The sequence below is a fragment of the Emys orbicularis genome, chromosome 3 (assembly GCF_028017835.1).
Source record: "Emys orbicularis isolate rEmyOrb1 chromosome 3, rEmyOrb1.hap1, whole genome shotgun sequence".
In the NCBI taxonomy this organism is placed as follows: Eukaryota; Metazoa; Chordata; order Testudines; family Emydidae; genus Emys; species Emys orbicularis.
In genome coordinates this window covers 24,594,335-24,613,714 of record NC_088685.1, presented here as the reverse complement: position 1 = coordinate 24,613,714, position 19,380 = coordinate 24,594,335, and the positions used below count along the sequence as shown (strand labels likewise).

Genomic DNA, 19,380 nt, shown 5'->3' with positions numbered 1-19,380 from the left:
GAGCTTTTGCATTGTAAACCGCTGTAACTGTGCAACTCACCAAACAAGAAAGAAGCATTAATTAGTGTAAAGTGCTGGTCCTGCACACAAGACGACCCACTGAAACCAAATGAGCCACTAAAAGACATCAAAAGACAAAGACTTTCTTGACTGCCTCCCTCCCCCACCCAACATCCCTGAAGAGCAGACTGGCGCCGACACTTGTTTTATCAGTTTGAACGCTGGGGATAGGAATAAAAATGCCAAAAGGAAATAGAAGTAGAATTTGGAGAGGGCAAAATTTCTAAGCATAAGAAAGGGATCCCCAAGCTGCTTAGCTTGGATTAGCCCTAAAGGACATATAGAGCTTGCATATGACAGCAGTTTCTGTTACCTTTTGAAATCTAAAACTGTAACTCATTTGTGTTGTAAGTTTACCTGCTTTAACCTTGTAAATATTTCTTTTTCTTAGTTAATAAATCTTTAGTTAGTTTATTATAGAATTGGCTACAAACGTTGTCTTTGGTGTGTGATCTGAGGTACAATTGACCTGGAGTAAGTGACTGGTCCTTTGGGACTGGGAGTAACCTGAATATTGTTGTGATTATTGGTGTAAGGGACCATCTATATAATAAAGGCAAGCTTCTCTAGGTATCAAGATAGATCGGAATACCTAAGGAGACTGTGATTCTACATGAAGGCTGTTGTAGTGCTTGGTTGATTAAATCTACACGCAACCAGTTTGGAGGTTGTGCCCTGTTGTGAGACGCTCTCGACCAGGGGTCGGCAACCTTACAGAAGTGGTATGCCGAGTCTTCATTTATTCACTCTAATTTAAGGTTTTGCGTGCCAGTAATACATTTTAATGTTTTTAGAAGGTCTCTTTCTATAAGTCTATAATATATAACTAAACTATTGTTGTATGTAAAGTAAATAAGGTTATTAAAATGTTTAAGAAGCTTCATTTAAAATTAAATTAAAATGCAGAGCCCCCCGGACTGGTGGCCAGGACCCGGGCAGTGAGAGTGCCACTGAAAATCAGCTTGCGTGCCACCTTTGGCACGCGTGCCATAGGTTGCCTACCCCTGCTCTAGACAGCTTGACAGACATAAAAACAGCATCATCAGAATGTGGTCTAATACTCTCTGGGATGCTCTACCACAGACAGTTGGTAAGAAGGAGAACCAACCAAACTGGTTACACAAACATGGTTGGAGAGTCCTGTCTGAGCTATAAAAAAAATTAAGTATAGAACTGATTACTGGGTTCCAGACAAGGTTTTTGATAAGGGTGAAATACTCTTAGCTGCAATGATTACTGATAGAGTTTTAACTATGTGATGGGACCCAGCCAGGGTCTCCCAGGGTCAGCCACCTGGCTAACAAAATTGCGGTGAAAGCCTAATATTGCGGGATCTGCAATTTCCACGATGTCGCGAATTAAGTAGGGCCTTAGTGATGTGCAGATACAAGCCATGTTTTCAATCAACTATCCTGGTGACTGGTTACAAACTTTAGGTCAGGTCTTCACTCAGACTTATACAACTACATTACTCAAGGATGTGAAGAATCCACACCCCTAAGCTTCATAGCCAGAGCCATCCCTAGGGTATGGCAAATAAGGGCAGCTGCCCCAGGCCCCATGGTTTGGGGGGCCCCGCGGAGGCCGCCCTGAATCGCCGTACTCTAGGGATGGCTCTGTGTGTATGTTGTGAGGGGGGCGCAAGGCCGGCCCAAGGGGGTGGGGTTAGGGTGCCAGCGGGGGGGAGGGGGAACTTTGCAGTCATATGCTGCATCTACAGAAGAAAAATTCAGATCCATAATTTACCACCAGTGCTGCTTCACCAGTGGTAGCAGTAGTGGAAATGGTAGGGCAGACAAGGCTAGGGTGACTATCAATGAAAGCTAGCCCCGTCAGGTAAAGTTTAACTAAACAACAATAGACACACCTGAGCCCTGTCTCAACTGTAACTTCCACCCTTGCTACAACTAGTGGTGAAATTTTTCAGTGTAAATAAAGTCAAATATGCTAAGCATGGGTTACATTTTTAAAATAAAAGCATGGATTTTTTCAGAAACTGATGGATAAATTCTTTCCCTCCCCCACCCCCGCCTCCAAAAAAGGAAGCTTCCTGCTCCCCTGCTAGCCCTGACGGAAGCGCTAATCACAAACACTAGCAATTTCTCATCTAAGTAGTCATGAAAAATTTAACAAACTCGTTTAGAAACAGATTTATCAAAGTGTCTTAAAGTGCAATAATGATTAGAAAAAGAGTGCCTGTGGAAATGACACTGCCATGGTGTGTATTTATTTCCCATTAATACCTTCCGTATTATATTTGGTCAGTTTAGAAATCAAAACATTTTGGACTGTCAGAACTCCAAGCTTAATCTGGCATGAAAAAATTAAGCTGCATTCTTTTCACTTTGCACAAAATCAGATAATCAAAACTTAGTTACACCTCTACCTCGATACAACGCTGTCCTCGGGAGCCAAAAAAATCTTACCGTGTTATAGGTAAAACCGCGTTATATCGAACTTGCTTTGATCCACCGGAGTGCGCAGCCCGCCCTGCCCGGAGCACTGCTTTACCGCATTATATCCGAATTCGTGTTATATTGGGTCGCATTATATCGAGGTAGAGGTGTATTTTGTTGATGACACAGAACACAGAACAGAAAATAGCTTGCTCTACTAGCTGTGCATTAATGACTGTAATAAAAGGTATCTTTGGTGAGAAGCCTGTGTGGTGAATACATACACAAAGGGAGTGGATATATGCCATAACAAGTTACCATTTTTACAGGTATATTTTCTGATAACAACCATGTTTTAAGATTTTCCAGTAAATCAAGTGCTACATTGCTACCTACCTTGTAATCTGGCCGAATGTTTGCAAAATATATAAAAGAATCAACAGCTAACCCAATCTTCAGTCCACCTCCCTCCCAGGACAATGCTGACATCTGCTTGCCAGGAACTTTCAGTGTACGCAAATGCTAAAAAAGAGAATATTTAAATATACCACAGAGTTACCAGCACTACCACATCATTAGAGACAAATGGTTAGACATCTGAGACTAAATCCCACTCTTACTTACACCAGCAATACTCCATAGTTACAGTGATCACAGAATTTGGCTCTTGTACTCTTAAACAGATCATAAAAAGAAATAAATTTAATTTGCATTACCATAAAGTATTATTTTGCCTTCACTGCACTGTTTTCTTGTCAGAGAGAGAAACCCACAAAATTTGCAATATATTACTCACGCATAACTCAAACTCACAAAACTAAATATTAAAGCACAAATGAAAGCATACATGTATCTTCTTTCAGTCCACAAGTATATGCTATTTAAGCCACTTTTTAAATAAATAACTTCCCATTAATAACTCAGTACTGACATTTGACATTTCTCAAGAATTTGGTTTATCCTGACATTATAATCCTGTTTATCACAGCAGCCGATTGAGATGTTACTTCCAAGCACAATTACTAGGACAAAAAGATGACAAATTTAGTAATTTGTCTTGATTTTTATAATATCCTCATCATAGGTATACATACAATCAATTTTGTATAAAAATTCTAACATACACACACAATTATACTGACATCAATAATAAATCCTTTCCAACCGTGTTAACTCTTTCCCTTCCTCACCCCTATCCCATCTATAAAAGCCACAGGGGGAAAAAAGAAAGTTAAATGTCCAGTTATGTCTTTTAATTGTTACATAGAAATAAATCATACAATTTATAACAGATGGTAAATTAATTCCCATTTTGCAACACTGTTTGAAGTTATAACCAGTAAACCTCTTGACATTCACAAGATGCCACGTTTGATATCCATATGATTCTACAGATTGACTATGGCCCCAGTCCTGCAGACACGTATGCACGTAAAAAAAATTTACACACCACTAGTTCTAGTCTCTATATAAAGTTACTCATATCTGTACATCTACTCCTGTTTGTAAGTTTTTGAATAATCAGGGCTCTAGTATGCTTTCATTTTATGTTATGGCTTCTGTTGAACAGATTGCCAACACATCTGAGCCTGATTTTCATGCCTCAGCCTGGCCTACTTTTCGAGGGCATAACTTAGTGCCCAAATTAACTGAAGGTGCAAATTTTACTATTTATATGATTAAGTGTCCGACGGAGGGTGTAATACAAGTACTTAACTATGTAAGTCCAAAATATATTGCGGACATAAATTACCCTCACAAAAAGAGAGGACATTTCCTGAAAACTTGAGCCATTATCTGTGAGTGTTTGAATTAGTCCAACACAATTTTCCAGAGACCTCAAAATTAGAATGTTTACTTATGAATATTTCTGCATTAATCTAGAATGCTGGATTCAGTCATGAGATTTCAGTAATGAGACTAGCAGGCATAGACGTCGGTTAAATTGTCCCAAAGATTTGGGCACTAAATATTCTAAGGTATGGAACAGCCCTCCTCCAGAAATCAGGATGACACTGGATCTTATCAATTTCAGAACAAAATGTAAGATACATCTCTCGTTGTTATAAACTTATCAAAACTATCTTCAGAACTGGTTTGGCCTTCCTCCCCTATAAGAACTAGAAATTTCCTCATATGCAAATTACCTCTACTTTACATAATTTTGTTGATGCTCAAATATCACAATGGCTAATATCTCTGTCTCTAACCTACTGTGAGAGCAGCATCACCAACAAAAAAAATCTAAAAACACCATCACTTAGAAGGAGGAGACTGGGTGGGTCGACTGGCCTTAAGCTCTAGCTACATCAAAAGCCTTCATTGTGGGGGGGGGAAAGCAAGAGCAGGTATAAAAGACTTTTCGGACAGATTTCTAAAAGTATCAGTTAAGCACCTAAATACCTTTAAAAATCTGTCTCTTTGACAAAACTATGCCCCCAACAGACATATGAGGGTTAAATACAATTTATTACTGCTTCCAGAAGCTTCTGGGCCAATGGGCTTCACAAATGTCAGGTACCACTTACTGAGTTTTACTGAATTTGGCTCATACAAATATAGTTTCAGCATAGTATATTAATACTGTGCAGTAATAAATTCACACAGTGAACTTCTCGAATCATGATGATCAATACTGTTTGATAAGTACACTACCCATGCAATTAGTAGACAAATTCCCTACAAAAATAATATTTAGAAGACCTCAATATACTCTTAATATATTCAAACTACAGTGCACTTCTGACACACTGATCATAGTTTGGGCAATCACCATACAAACAAAATGTATACCAAGGTTGGTTGTTGGGTTTTTTTAAACAGTGTGCATTTTACATCTGAAGTAGGATGTTAAATATATTAAAATATTTTACCTCACCAAATGGAGTGTAGAACTGCACAAGATTTACATCTTTATCCTGAGTAGTTGCTTTTTGGAAGCCTGCCACAGCCAACACACTTCCACAGTGGTTCCACTGGATACTCACTACATTCATACCAGTGTCAATCAAAACAGGGTCTAGTTTTTAGAAAGAAAAAAGTGTAAAAAGTGTAAATACAAATTTTGGACAAGAATGGCTCAGTGTTCAGTATCCCACACCTGAGCAAAAAGGCCATCAGTTCAAGTTTTAGGTACAGCTGAGTAAGTTATTCTAGATGTTATAACTAAAGGGTCACACACTGTTACTTCTGTAGGCCAAGTGTATTGCATACACCAACGTACTCCTTGCATTTGTCCATTCCCCCCACAAGCTCCCTGTGTGCCACCTTCCCATTCTCCTCTATTTCAGGGACTCCCTACCACACCTATCCTCATGCCAGGAGCAATGTGTGCTACTCCATTACCCCGCCCACCACATACCAGGCGTCCTGTGTACTCCCCCATTGAAGTCCCCCTGGCATATGGCAGAAGGCATATGTCCCCCCATCCCTCCACATGCCAGTTGTGCTGTGTACCCCCACGTTCTCCTCACTGCATATAATTGTCTCCATTTCCCCCCCACAGCAAGGGCACTGTGTGCCCCTTCGTCCCCCCAATAACCCCTTCCTTATCATGGCCAGAGGTCTGTGTGCCCCCCATAGCAAGGTCTCCTATTCTCCCACTATGCCAGGAGTTCTGTGGGAGCCTCCCATTCCCCCCACCATTTCTTTTCTTTCTGTCTGGGGCTGTCAACTGGTTCTTTGATCTATAGAAAATCACAGAGGTGGTTGAAGCTGCTGAGTCAGCCAAGCAGATGCCAGGGTCTCCATGTGTTCCCCATTTCCCCCTTATGATTTTCACCAAAAATCAGTACGGTTCTGGCTGTTGATGCCTTGAACATTCCCTGGAATTTTGGAATTGATGAGATGCAGCATTCAAAAGTTATGGCATTACAGACAAACAGAGAAATTTCTTCAAGTTGAGAATAAGACCTCACTTTGCTTGGCTAAAAAGAAAATTGTACTTACTTTGGTCATTCTCATGTCTCATTATCTGGCATCTTCCATTGTCAAAACAGATAGCAAGGCAAGGGCAATCTTGGTCAGTATAGCCCTCTGTACCAGGGTACCAATGTATTCCAGCAATACTGAATGCTCCAGTTACATTCACCAAACAATTCAGTTTCATTTTCATCTAGAGATGGAATTGTTTAATCATTTAACAGATCTATCACATATTTGACTAAGCTAGCCATAAATACAACGTATATTTATACTAACATCTTACAAATTATTAGAGCTGGGTGGGAAATGGTTCTCTCATCCCAGGAAAATTTTCAAGATTTCAAAAAGATTTCCCCATTCTGATTCAGGACAAAAACTCAAAATCTGAAAAAAAGAATTGGTTCAGGTCAACTGATACTGATTTTGTTTTGATAATTTCAAAATGTTTAATTTAGATTGAAATCTTTTAAAATTATTATTTATTTTTAACTATAAATTAACTTAAACTTCAAACAAAGTCATTTTGAACAAAATAAAGGAAATTTTCATTTTGAAATGTCAATAGGGGACATTTTGACAATTTCAAAAACATTTCCCCCCCCCCAAATTTACTTCTAAATTGGAAATTTGTCAAAACCCACCCTGACTCTTTCCTGATGAAAGCTTTGGTTTAGATGAATCAGCATTTTTCAACAGAAAATTTTCCAATCAGCTCTACAAAAGGCCCCCCGTTTGTTTAAAGTTTGCAGATGTTAAGTCTTATAAAATAGAAATGTACTTACAAAGTAATTCAAGAGAGAACTGGAAAAAGCTAAGATTTTTATATATTTGTAATCTGCTATTACAGTATGTTTTCAAGAGTCACCCGGGCTCACCCTTCCCCCATACTCTCAACAACATGAACTTTGGGTAATAAAGAGAAACAGTAAATGTACAAGAAAAAGACTCAAAACATCTGGAATTGTTTAATGCCTTTTCTATACTAGCAAAAAGCTACACTGATTTTGAAAATGGTTTAGAGCATACTCCACAAGATGGGAGGCCTTGTTTGAGTAACAGATGCTAAACAATGCTAAACCAGAACCATGTTTGAGACTAAATCGCAGCTGGATTTGAACACAGTGCTCCAAAATGGTTATCACAGAGTTTTAAAATTGCATAGTGAGGACACAAAGAATGTTACCCACTTTTAAACACTCACAAATGGTAATAGGGCTAGAGATTGAGAAGGGGTAGATGTTTACCAATCCCTTCTTTCAAGGCTACTGCTTTTTCATCTATTTGCATCTGACCTCTTGTAGTTATATTCCTTTTATTTCATTTTTCTTTTTAAAAAATTGATATTTTTTTTCTACAGAAGAATTATTTTAAGTCTTTTTGGACTTTTTTTTTAAATGGCCTCTTCTCTTGATTGATACACCCACTTAATTATGGCAATAGGCTGTCCATCAGGATGGACAATTAGAGGATTTTTCTGTACTGGGTTGTTGCCTAAAATGTAATGGTACACATTCCAAGCGTACCAAAAAATGAAGTCTATGTTTTTGTAAAGTTGGCGCTTTGCTACTGTTAAGTATTTTCAAACAGTTATTCCTGTACTCCACATAACTGGAAGATCAAACTAAACAATGGCAAGTAAAATACACACTGACAGAAACATAAAGCAATAGTATACATATTTATTTTCCTTCAAGGACTTGCTGATGAGATATAATTCTTTTAAGAGCTCTAATTTAATATACTAAAATTCTGTCTCACAGCATGGTGGAAAAATGAAGCCCTGTTTGATGCCTAAGATATGTTAATATTAGTACTAATGATTCATTTCATTTACCTAGCATGTACATAAATGTTTTCAAATTTCTCTTTTAAATAGTGGATTGCAAGGCAAAGAATGTTTTAATTGATGTTATGTTAATTTAGCTGCTCAAAATAATGGTGTATTTAAACTTTATCAGAATATTTACATTAGAAAACTTGATAATGTAAAAACCTGCATAAAATCAGAATAAGAAGTCTTCACGTAGGACCTTGTGTAATTCTGAAGATTCAAAACCATCAAATTAATAAAAGATTATAGCTACTACTTGTAAGGTATGTCTGTTTTAACTTGTGATCTACAGTTTTATATTAAAAAAATTAGATAGTTGACACATACTATACAGTACATAACTCTGAACTTACAATAAAATTCCCTTGGTTGTCATAAATATGAATTTCTCCGTTTGCCATTCCAAAGAGTAGAATTTTGCTATCTGAGGACCATGCTACATGGCATAGTTGAGAACCTTTCAAATCTTTCCCCCAAATACGATTACCTGTAAAAGAAAATTATTAAACTTAAGAAACATACCAGAGAATTGAAAAGATGATGCAAGTTACTCAGATGCAAAAAACTACATAAACAGATAAAGAAATTCAAAGTTACAGTTTCCACAGTAACTAAGTCAGTGATGTCTATATTGAGGCAGAAAGTTTTGTAGTCTGTTACTGTGGGAAACATAACCTTGTATTTCTCAAGTTTTGCAAAAGTAAAATTTCAGACATAATGACACACCAAACAGAGAGAGTTTGGCTGTGTTTTTTTTTTAAATAAAGAAAAATAAACAATGAGAAATATGCATGTCATGCCTTTAATTTCAATTACATGGGATTATGCATTCACATAAGCTACTTTTTGTTTATTTCAGTATATGAATATCCAGATACGATACATACATATGGAAAACTATTCACAGTACAGGTTTCAATTAGTAAGGAAAATGAAGAGTTTGGCACATGCTATTTTCACACTTTATCAATTCTTTACTTCTCAACCAACTTTTCCAGAACTTAGCAAAACATTCATTTCTCAATTACTATAACTGTGCAAAATTTGATCTTTATAAATTAAACCATTCATGGTTATCTAGACACACACAAAAATGGGGTGTAAAAAGTATGGAAAAAACATCATTTTTCCATATTCGGATAACTTCAGCTGAATGGAATGTTATCAGACTTCAAAAAGAAAAGTCACCACTGGCTTGAGAACAAGGAACAGACATTTTTTCATCAAGGGTAATCTTTTTCTAGGAAAAAGTTACAAGTGCCTGAAAATAAGTTCTTAGAATAAATATGTTTTCAGAACCACAGCTATATCAACACTCTTGCCATACATGGAAAGCCAGACATTCACTCCAATTGGAGGATCTTAATTTGGCTTATGCAAGTTTTCTAAACAGAATTACTGAGTGAAAGCTACCCAAATCACCAGAACACCACATTAGTTAACAAAACTAAAGATAATCCAGCCTGTGATAAACCCATGATGACAGCCTCCATAACCTACTTCTTAAATTTTCAAACAATCATCTTAGTGCTTTCTTCTATGCTGCCCCTTAGCTTGGGAGGAGCACCACATAGACATCTGCAAAACTAATGCATTATCCTTCTTCAAATCCCTCCTTTAAAGCCTCCTTTGCTCTGATGACTACAAAAAACGTGGCAACAGTTAGGCAGCTGGTGTGCTGAGACCACTGCCTATCATGGTGACGAATACTGTCTTATCTGTCTATAACCATCTGTTGTCTCTTGTCTTACACTTAGCTTGTAAGCTCATTGGGGCAGGGTCCATATTTTTTGATCTGTGGTTGTACAGCATGTAGCACATTGGGGTCCTGGTACACAATTAGGAATCATAGGTGCTATGGTAATACAAATAATAAATAATAATAGTAACAACTTTACCATCCACTGAACCAACAATCACAGCCCCATCTTCGTACACAATACAAATCTTTTGTCCATCAGCATTCCAGCTCATACTTCGAACAACAGATTTATTTCTGTTGTTGATCATCTCCTCATACCAAGCACCTGTTATCAGAGAATGGATTTCAGTTGTACCTTTCACTTTTCAATCCTTTAAGTGAACTGTGTTTATTAGAAGTAACCCAAGATATACTCAGATGTGGCTAAGCATTAAATGTCACATTACAAAAAAATGCAAATAGCATGATAATGACATTCACAAATGATAACTTTGAGAAGTGTTACAAACATAAGAAAGAAGAACGAACGAATACAAAGGAATATAGAGAGGTTATAAATATAATCAGGAAATAAAATTAGATTTTGTTTATCTGAAATACAGATATTCAGCAAAAGGGAGAAACTTGTGAAACAGTAATGAAGAACAAGACCTGAGGTGAGACTTGACAGAAAATTAGATATGACTTTGCTATGTGATATGGCAACTGTCGCAGCCCTACGCCCTGTCATGGCGTCTGGATGGCCAATTGCCGGTCAGAAGGTCACATCGGTGTCGTGTGCAGCACCTTGGTGCTGAGTGCAGTGCCTTGGTGTCGTGTGCAACACATTGGGGCCGTGTGACCATTCTCGAACCTTCCGCCTGGTCAATTGTAGGTCACATTGGTACCGTGTGCTACAATTCCAGCGGGCCGTGTGCATACGCCTAGTGTGCCGTGTGCAGTGCCTGTTACGTAGAGGGCACCAGCTCAGAGCCTGGTTGGTGTAGGGGCGGAGAACCAATTAGATGCTAGCACGTGCAAGGGTCTTCGAACAAAACTATGTCTCTGGTCTAAATCAGCAGGAGTGTCCGCGTGTTAGCTGGAAGGCCTGATAACCCTTTCAGCCAGGATCTCCTCCGGATTTAGCTAGCTCGTGTCGTGTTCTTTTGGATTACATCTCATCATGTCCCTGGTGTCTGTACTGCTGGTCAGCTGCGCCTGGAGTGTGGTATGCATGTATTAATTTTTGTAGACATTTTGTTGGTTAGGCCCTTTTTCTGTATTACTTGGTACCAAGTCTCTTGTACAGTGTATAGAGGGCAAATTGTTACAGTTTACTCAGTTTTATATACTTGTTCTGGCTTTTGGTAAATAGTTGGTTGTAAATTATCTGATTCCTTGTTGTTAACTGTATATAGCTTGTTTTATACTACTGCTTCCTTGTTGTAAGTGTAAATAGACTGTTTTATAGTGCTGCTCTCGTGACAGTTTTGGTTGGTCACTTGTTTCTCTTTCAATTGAGTTTGTATTGTTAGTTGATAAAAGTGCTCCTCCCCAGCCCAAGTTGTGATTTGTTCCCCATCAATAAATGGCCACCTGTTTTTGAATTACAATCTGCCTCCGTTTTCAATTTCCCTCCTCCACTCGAGTATTCGAACCTGTATTGATTTCGGACAGCAACAAAAAAAGGCCAATGTAGCATTGGGCTGCACACACAGAGGTGATATAAAACAGAAAAGACAGGCTATGGTTCCCTTTCTGTAAAACACTGGTGAGGCAGCTCTTGGAAATTATATAGGCACACATAAGCCACCAATCACTGCAGTGTCCACTGTGTTGAGGCATAAGCAGCTCAGTTCCAAAAAGATATTGACACATAGAATGAAGTTCAGAGAACAGGTGCTGGAGGGCTTGACTTGTTAAGATGTACAGGTCGACCAAATGACAACAGGAAGTGTAAAGGCATCATTACAAAACAGCAAATATTAGAAAGTGCAGACACCAAGGACGAACAATTAGTAAGGGCGGTCCAAAGAAGTAAAGTGATCAAGTTAAGAAAAGAGAAAATGTAGGATGTCATTTTAAAATAACTGAATAACTAAAAATTTACCTAGAGTGAGAGCTATTAGATTATGGAATAGGTTTTCCAAGGGAAGTAGTGAAAACTCTACTCCTTAAGACATTTAATAGACAATACATAAACAACATACTATAGGAAACAATTTTCTTTGACAGGGTAATGAACTAAATGACCTAATGACTATTTTGCGGCACTGATATACATGATTCTGCTATACTACTAAAATTAATTCTAGGCAACGTAAACCACCTGATTTGATGCATCCAAGATGGAGAACTGAAGTGACTCTCTACTCCTCTACTAATTTGACAAAGGACTCTGTTCTTTAACAAAGATTTTTTCTCTCTTTCTCTCCCAATATATGTGTGTTCATTGGTTTGTTTTGATATGGTTGCTTGTGATAATTGGTGGACTCCTACAACTGATGTATTTTTAAATTGTGCTGATGCATATGGTTTTAACAACTCAAATATTAAACACAGAAGATGAATACTATAAATTATACACTACTTAGTTATGACAATGCAATAAATTCATGGAATAATTCTAGATTCTGTAGAAAAAATTACTCTAGTCTCTTGCTATAGGCAAGGCCTAATACCTCCACTAGTGTGTATCTTTTCTGCATTTACTGTTATAGCACAAAGAATTATTCAATATTAATTTCTAAGACTAAACCTGAACCATTCTATTGTATATTCTTTGTATGGTTCAACAGGTTTTCTGCAAATATGAAAATGTCTGTTTGGCTATTAAGAAAAGTGAATAATAAGGTTTCGATTCTTTGCTCTTGAACAAAAGTATATGCTTGAAAACTGAGATCTTTTCTTAAGGCAGTTCTGGAAAGATGACTTCATTCTTTATATGGGATTACACTATGGAAAATGTGTACAATTAAGCCCGACTATTAAACGCTTGTAAACTAAGAACTTGAAACATACTTTACACCTACTTTGAGCTTTGGAACCTGCAATTAAAGTCTACAGAGATACATTATTCAATCTCAAAATCACCCACTATGGTATATTACCCAATCTCAGACTTGTCCCAGACAATACCTTTATACAACATCCACACAATGATGAGCCCATTTTGATCACTGGTTGTTAGCTTTTGATACTGTTCATTCCAGGTCACCACTTGCACAGAACCTGGAAAATTATATAAAATTCACTTTTTATACTAATCAGGAAATGGTCTAAGATAATAAAGATTATTACATCCTTTTTAAATTTTCAACCACACTTTTATGGAATCTCCTGGCTCTGCTGATTTTGATTCTGCTTCTTCAGCCACTCTTTTTTGTGACTGGCCATTAACGCTCTTCTTTTCACAGACCTCTACTGCATTGTTCCCACCTCTTCATCTATTTTACCCTCTTCAGTAACAGTCTCTCCAAATGCAACCTTAGATACTACTTCAATGAGAATAAAGCCCAAATCTGTATCCTTTCCTGATTTCTGTCCTCTTCTCTGTTTCTGCCTGCCTTATCCTCATCAACTCCTGGGTCATAATAGCTTTCTTCAGGTCAACAGATCTAATAATTGGCATTCTACTAGAGGGAGATTTTCAAAGGTATAAGTGGCAGTTAAGGGCCTAATCGCTATTTGTGCATTTGAAAATCTCCCTCCTTATTACAAAGAATATCCTGCACACCACTACTCCTCCATCTGACACAAATCTCACAATTGCTCCTACTCTCAGAAATGTAGGTGCTTGATTGACCTCAAATACCAAACATCCAACAGGCCTCACTTCCAAATATTCACAATGAGCAAAAGACTGTTCTCTGATGTTATCTTAATAACCTAAAACAGCCTCTCTTTTTCTTAAGTGTACCTAGTAGACCCCTTGACTCTCTTCAAATTCCACCTTTCATGGCCCATGACCCTTTCTAATGGAACAGTTCAAAGAGTATTCTCTTATGCTTCCAATTTTCTTATGCTCATTCTCTTGGCACTGAAATTTTGCCATTCTACCCTTCTTCACTCCTATCCTACAACAACTACAAACCCTATTTGTATGATGTACATATATGTAAACTGAAAACTGCCATGGCGGTGATAGGAGCCCATTTAAATACTTATTTCCTTGGATTAATTAGTAATAGTAGATGGCCAAGCCATTACATGACTGATATTTATATTGGTAATATCTATTCCAGTCTTATAATAGGAAATGGCATAACAACAAAATTATTTTATCAATTTTATAACAGACTATTAACAGCTTGTATTTTTACTCCAACCTTTAGATTTTTAAGTATTAAATAGATGACAGAGTAGCATAATGTAACTCTTACCACTGTGACCTTCAAGGGTCTGATTCATTGACAGATTGCTAGGAGCTGCAAGTCCCTTTAATTTAGCTTCATCTAAACAAAAATAAAATAAAATAATAAAAACTGTTTGTAATAAATGAAATACATTGACCAGTACATTTGGAATCAGATCTTGCAATCCTAACTCATGTGGTCAATCCCATTGACTTCAATAAAACTACTCTCAGAAGAAAGTATTGCAAGATGTGGACCATTCTCTATCTACATCTCACTGTTTGTTAGCTGCATCTGCGCTCGCCCCAACTGCCCCTCAAGCTCAGACTCTCATCAGGATCCAGAGGCTTGAAGAGAAACCAAAGCCAACTCCCTTTGTTTATTTTCCATTTGAAAAAGCACAAGAACTAGAAAAAGCCTTATTATTTCCTTTTCCTAAAATTTACTTATCTTAACTTGTAAAATGCACTTAGCCTGCTCTCTAGGCTCCACTGTATAACAGAAGAATGATTAACAATAATCAGAGCAACATAAATTGCATACATGACTTACAAATATATATGCATAACCTTTACTCCTCAAGCTACAGTTCATATTTAAATAGCAACATGCTGGCCAGCAGTCAATATTCATTCAGTTTAAAAAGAGTGAGCTACTTGGATTGAGTTCATATCTGAGAGAAATCTACCTAAAAGTTTGATCATTCATTTCAAAATAAATGTACTAGTCAGATTATTATTTATTTGTTAAGCACCAACCATGTGCTCAGAACTGCACGGGTACATAACATAAATAGACATAGGGTAGGATTTTTAAAAGTACTTAAATGGATTAGGAGCAAAATCTCATTGACAAAGATTGGGACTTGGCACTTAACAAATAAATAAAAATTTGACTAACATATTTATTTTAAAATGAACTCTCAAACTGTTTAACAGATTTCTCTCACATTACTTAGGCCTGAACAGTGGTGCTGGAACAAATTTTTATAGTGGGGCTGCTGAGAGCCATTGAACCAAATTGTAAATGCTGTATAATGGAAACTACCTCAAGAAAGCTCATGGTGATCGGGGGAGGTCCTGGATGACTGGAAAAAGGCTAATGTAGTGCCCATCTTTAAAAAAGGGAAGAAGGAGGATCCGGAGAACTACAGGCCAGTCAGCTTCACCTCAGTCCCTGGAAAAATCATGGAGCAGGTCCTCAAGGAATCAATTATGAAACACTTAGAGGAGAGGAAAATGATCAGGAACAGTCAGCATGTATTCACCAAGGGCAAGTCATGCCTGACTAACCTAATTGCCTTCTATGACGAGATAACTGGGTCTGTGGATGAGGGGAAAGCAGTGGACATGTTATTCCTTGACTTTAGTAAAGCTTTTGATATGGTCTCCCACAGTATTCTTGCCAGCAAGTTAAAGAAGTATTGGCTGGATGAATGGACTATAAGGTGGATAGAAAGCTGGCTAGATTGTCGGGCTCAATGGGTAGTGATCAATGGCTCCATGTCTAGTTGGTAGCCGGTATCAAGCGGAGTGCCCCAAGGGTCAGTCCTGGGCCGGTTTTGTTCAATATCTTCATTAACGATCTGGAGGATGGCGTGGATTGCACCCTCAGCAAGTTTGCAGATGACACTAAACTGGGAGGAGTGGTAGATATGCTGGAAGGTAGGGATAGGATACAGAGGGACCTAGACAAATTAGAGGATTGGGCCAAAAGAAATCTGATGAGGTTCAACAAGGACAAATGAAGAGTCCTGCACTTAGGACGGAAGAATTCCGTGCACTGCTACAGACTATGGACCGAGTGGCTAGGCAGCAGTTCTGCAGAAAAGGACCTAGGAGTTACAGTGGACAAGAAGCTGGATATGAGTCAACAGTGTGCCCTTGTTGCCAAGAAGACTAACGGCATTTTCGGCTGTATAAGTAGGAGCATTGCCAGCAGATCAAGGGACATGATCATTCCCCTCTATTCGACATTGGTGAGGCCTCATCTGGAGTACTGTATCCAGTTTTGGGCCCCACACTACAAGAAGAATGTGGAAAATTTGGAAAGAGTCCAGTGGAGGGCAACAAAAATGATTAGGGGGCTGGAGCACATGATTTATGAGGAGAGGCTGAGGGAACTGGGATTATTTAGTCTGCAGAAGAGAAGAATGGGGGGGGGCGGATTTGATAGCTGCTTTCAACTACCTGAAAGGGGGTTCCAAAGAGGATGGATCTAGACTGTTCTCAGTGGTAGCAGATGACAGAACGAGGAGTAATGGTCTCAAGTTGCAGTGGGTGAGGTTTAGGTTGGATATTAGGAAAAACGTTTTCACTAGGAGGGTGGTGAAGCACTGGAATGGGTTATCTAGGGAGGTGGTGGAATCTCCTTCCTTAGAGGTTTTTAAGGTCAGGCTTGACAAAGCCCTGGCTGGGATGATTTAGTTGGGGATTGGTCCTGCTTTGAGCAGGGGGTTGGACTAGATGACCTCCTAAGGTCCCTTCCAACCCTGATATTCTATGAAGTCAGAGGGTGTGGTAGCACCACCATCACCCTTAGTTCCAGCATCGATGGGCCTGGATCCACAAAGGGGCTTAGACATTGCAAGGCTGAGCATCCCAATGCCTAACTTTTAGGGACCTAGAAAAATCACTGGAACAACAATGGGATCCACAAAGCCTGAGTTAGGTGCCTAGACTCCCTATACAATGAATGGATAGAGACAGGTGCCTTAGAATACAATCCACAAAAGCCAGCACACTGGGGAGGGAGGGGCACCTAAGTTAGTCAATCATCATCATCATGATGTTCCCATTATGCCTCTGGCGTTTAGGACAGCAACGAAGCTCATCCACTCTTGTCTGTTTTTGGCAAGTCTTTCAATGGTTCCCCAGCTGTGCCCCAGGTTTTTCTGCTCGGCTTCCACAGCTCTTTGCCATGTTGTTTTCGGATGGCCTCATTTTCGCTTGCCTTCAGGTGTCCATCTTATTGCTACTCTGGTGATGGAATCAGTTTCCATCCGAAGCACATGGCCAATCCATCTCCAAGGCCTCCTGGCAATGATGGTGCTCATATCTTCTTGGCTGCACTGCGTCAATAGATCTTGGTTTGACATTGTTCTGGGCCAAAAGAGACGGAGGATTTTTCTGAGGCAGGCTGTATGGAATGAAGACAGTTTGGACATGTCATACTTTCTCATTCCCCAGCATTCTGCACTATGAAGTAATGTTGAAAGTATGCAGCTCTGATAAATCTTGAGTTTGTTTTTGGTGTTGTATTTTGATGTATTCAGGCTGTATTTAAGCTCCTGAAGGCATTACTGGCTTTATTGATTTTGTTCTGGATGTCCTGGCTTGTTCCACCGTCCTGGCTGATGGTGCTGCCAAAGTACGTGAATGTTTCTACATTGGTGAGAACATAATCTTCTATCTGTACTGGTGATGGTGAGACAATATTAAAGGTCATGATATAGGTCTTATTGCTGCTGATTTTCAGTCCAATTTGCTGGCTGAATGCATTGAGTCGAATTGTTTTTTCTTGTACATGGTGTTGGGTATGTGATAGAAGAAAGAGATCATCTGCGAAGTCCAGGTCTTCAAGGGATGAGAAGGGTGTCTATTTAATGCCTCTTGGCATGTCTTCTGTTGTACGCTGCATTACCCAGTTGATGGCAACATTGAAGAGGACTGCAGACATGACATACCCCTGACGTACTCCTGTTTTGACTTCAAAACTGAGCTCACTGTGATCAACACTGCATGTAAAGTTGAAATAAAAGCTTTTGATGATGTTGATTATATGGAGAGGGATTCCATATGCTCGCAGAATGTGCCATAGGCTGGTCCTGTGAATGCTATCAAAAGCCTTCTCAAAATCTATGAAGTTTATGTAGAGTTGCTGTTGCCATTCTAAGCATTGTTCTATTATGTTTCGTAGCCTTTCCGAAAAATGGCTTGCTCTTTTCTGAGAACGCTATCAACTCCCTCTGATATATGCTGGACTATGATCTTACACAGTACTTTGCTTGGCACAGATAAAAGTGTGATACCACGCCAGTTATTACAATCATTAAGAGTTCCTTTCTTTGGTATCTTCACTATAACCCCATTGGTCCACTCATCTGTCACTTTTTCCCTTTTTCCAGACTGATGTAAATAGAGGGGCCAGGTTAGATGCTGCTAACTCAGGAATTGAATTGAACAATTCTGCATTAAAATTATCCTTGCCAGGAGCTTTTCCATTTTTTTAAGGATTTGATGGCTTGAATGATCTCTTCCTTAGTTGGGGTGTCCCCATTGATATCAAGATCTTCTTCTGCCTCCTGGAAGTTTGCTTCTTCTTTAGGTGGCTCCCTGTTCAGCAATTCTTTGAAATGCTCTGTCCAGGGCATTTCTAGTTCTTTTTCTGTTGTTAGTAGGTGGCCTTGTTTGTCCCTGCTGAGTGTGTTTGTTGGTGTCTGCTGTTTACCACTGATAAGCCACGTCATTTTGTAGCTGGTTCCTTGTTCACCACGAGCAACTGCATCCTCTGCTTGTGTTGCCAGATTTATCAATATAATGTCGTTTGTTCGCTCTCACAAGGTGTTTGACCTCCCGGTGTGCCTTGCTATACTGCTCATGGTATCTGTCTTTTAGCTTCTGGGATTTTGTGTCAAACTTTTTTCTTCAGGGTTTGTCTGGTATCTATTGTGTTCCATGTGCTGGGTGTAATCCAATCCTTTCTTCTCTTCTGCCTGTAGCCTAGACAGGTTTCACTGCTCTGTTAATAAATTGTTGTTACTCTGTCCCACTTCTTGCGGATCTCCTCATCTGCATTCCCCTCGTCTTCATCAAGGTCTGCAAGTGCCTGAAACCTGTTCTTTAACTGCAGAACAAAGGCTTTCTGTATTTCAGGGGACTTTAGCTTGTCAATGTCATAACGTCTATGTCCCTTGTTTGGTGGACCCACACTTTTCAGTTTTAGCATGATGGAGGCCGTCACAAGGTGGTGGTCGCTGCCAACATCTGCACCCCTTCTCACTTTCACATCAGTCAGTGAGCGTCGCCATTTGCCATTGATCATCATATGGTCAATCTCGTTCTTATCTCTGCCATTTGGAGAACATGATGTCAGCTTGTGAATTTCACAATGTTGAAATAGGGTTCCGCCAAT

The 19,380-nt window shown here is 39.0% G+C and overlaps 1 protein-coding gene across 2 annotated transcripts in view; it reads right to left on the bottom strand.

Moving 5' to 3' along the window:
* The window catches only part of WDR35 (WD repeat domain 35), a 91,971-nt gene that overhangs the window by 66,040 nt on the left and 6,551 nt on the right, over positions 1-19,380 (bottom strand). For both annotated transcript variants that reach the window (XM_065401337.1, XM_065401338.1), the window contains exons 3-9: positions 14,275-14,346; positions 13,031-13,123; positions 10,110-10,238; positions 8,565-8,698; positions 6,405-6,570; positions 5,330-5,475; positions 2,853-2,978 (exon numbers count right to left, since the gene is read on the bottom strand). In XM_065401337.1, coding sequence (XP_065257409.1) covers positions 2,853-2,978; positions 5,330-5,475; positions 6,405-6,570; positions 8,565-8,698; positions 10,110-10,238; positions 13,031-13,123; positions 14,275-14,346 — 866 coding nt within the window. The remainder of the gene's footprint in view (positions 1-2,852; positions 2,979-5,329; positions 5,476-6,404; positions 6,571-8,564; positions 8,699-10,109; positions 10,239-13,030; positions 13,124-14,274; positions 14,347-19,380) is intronic.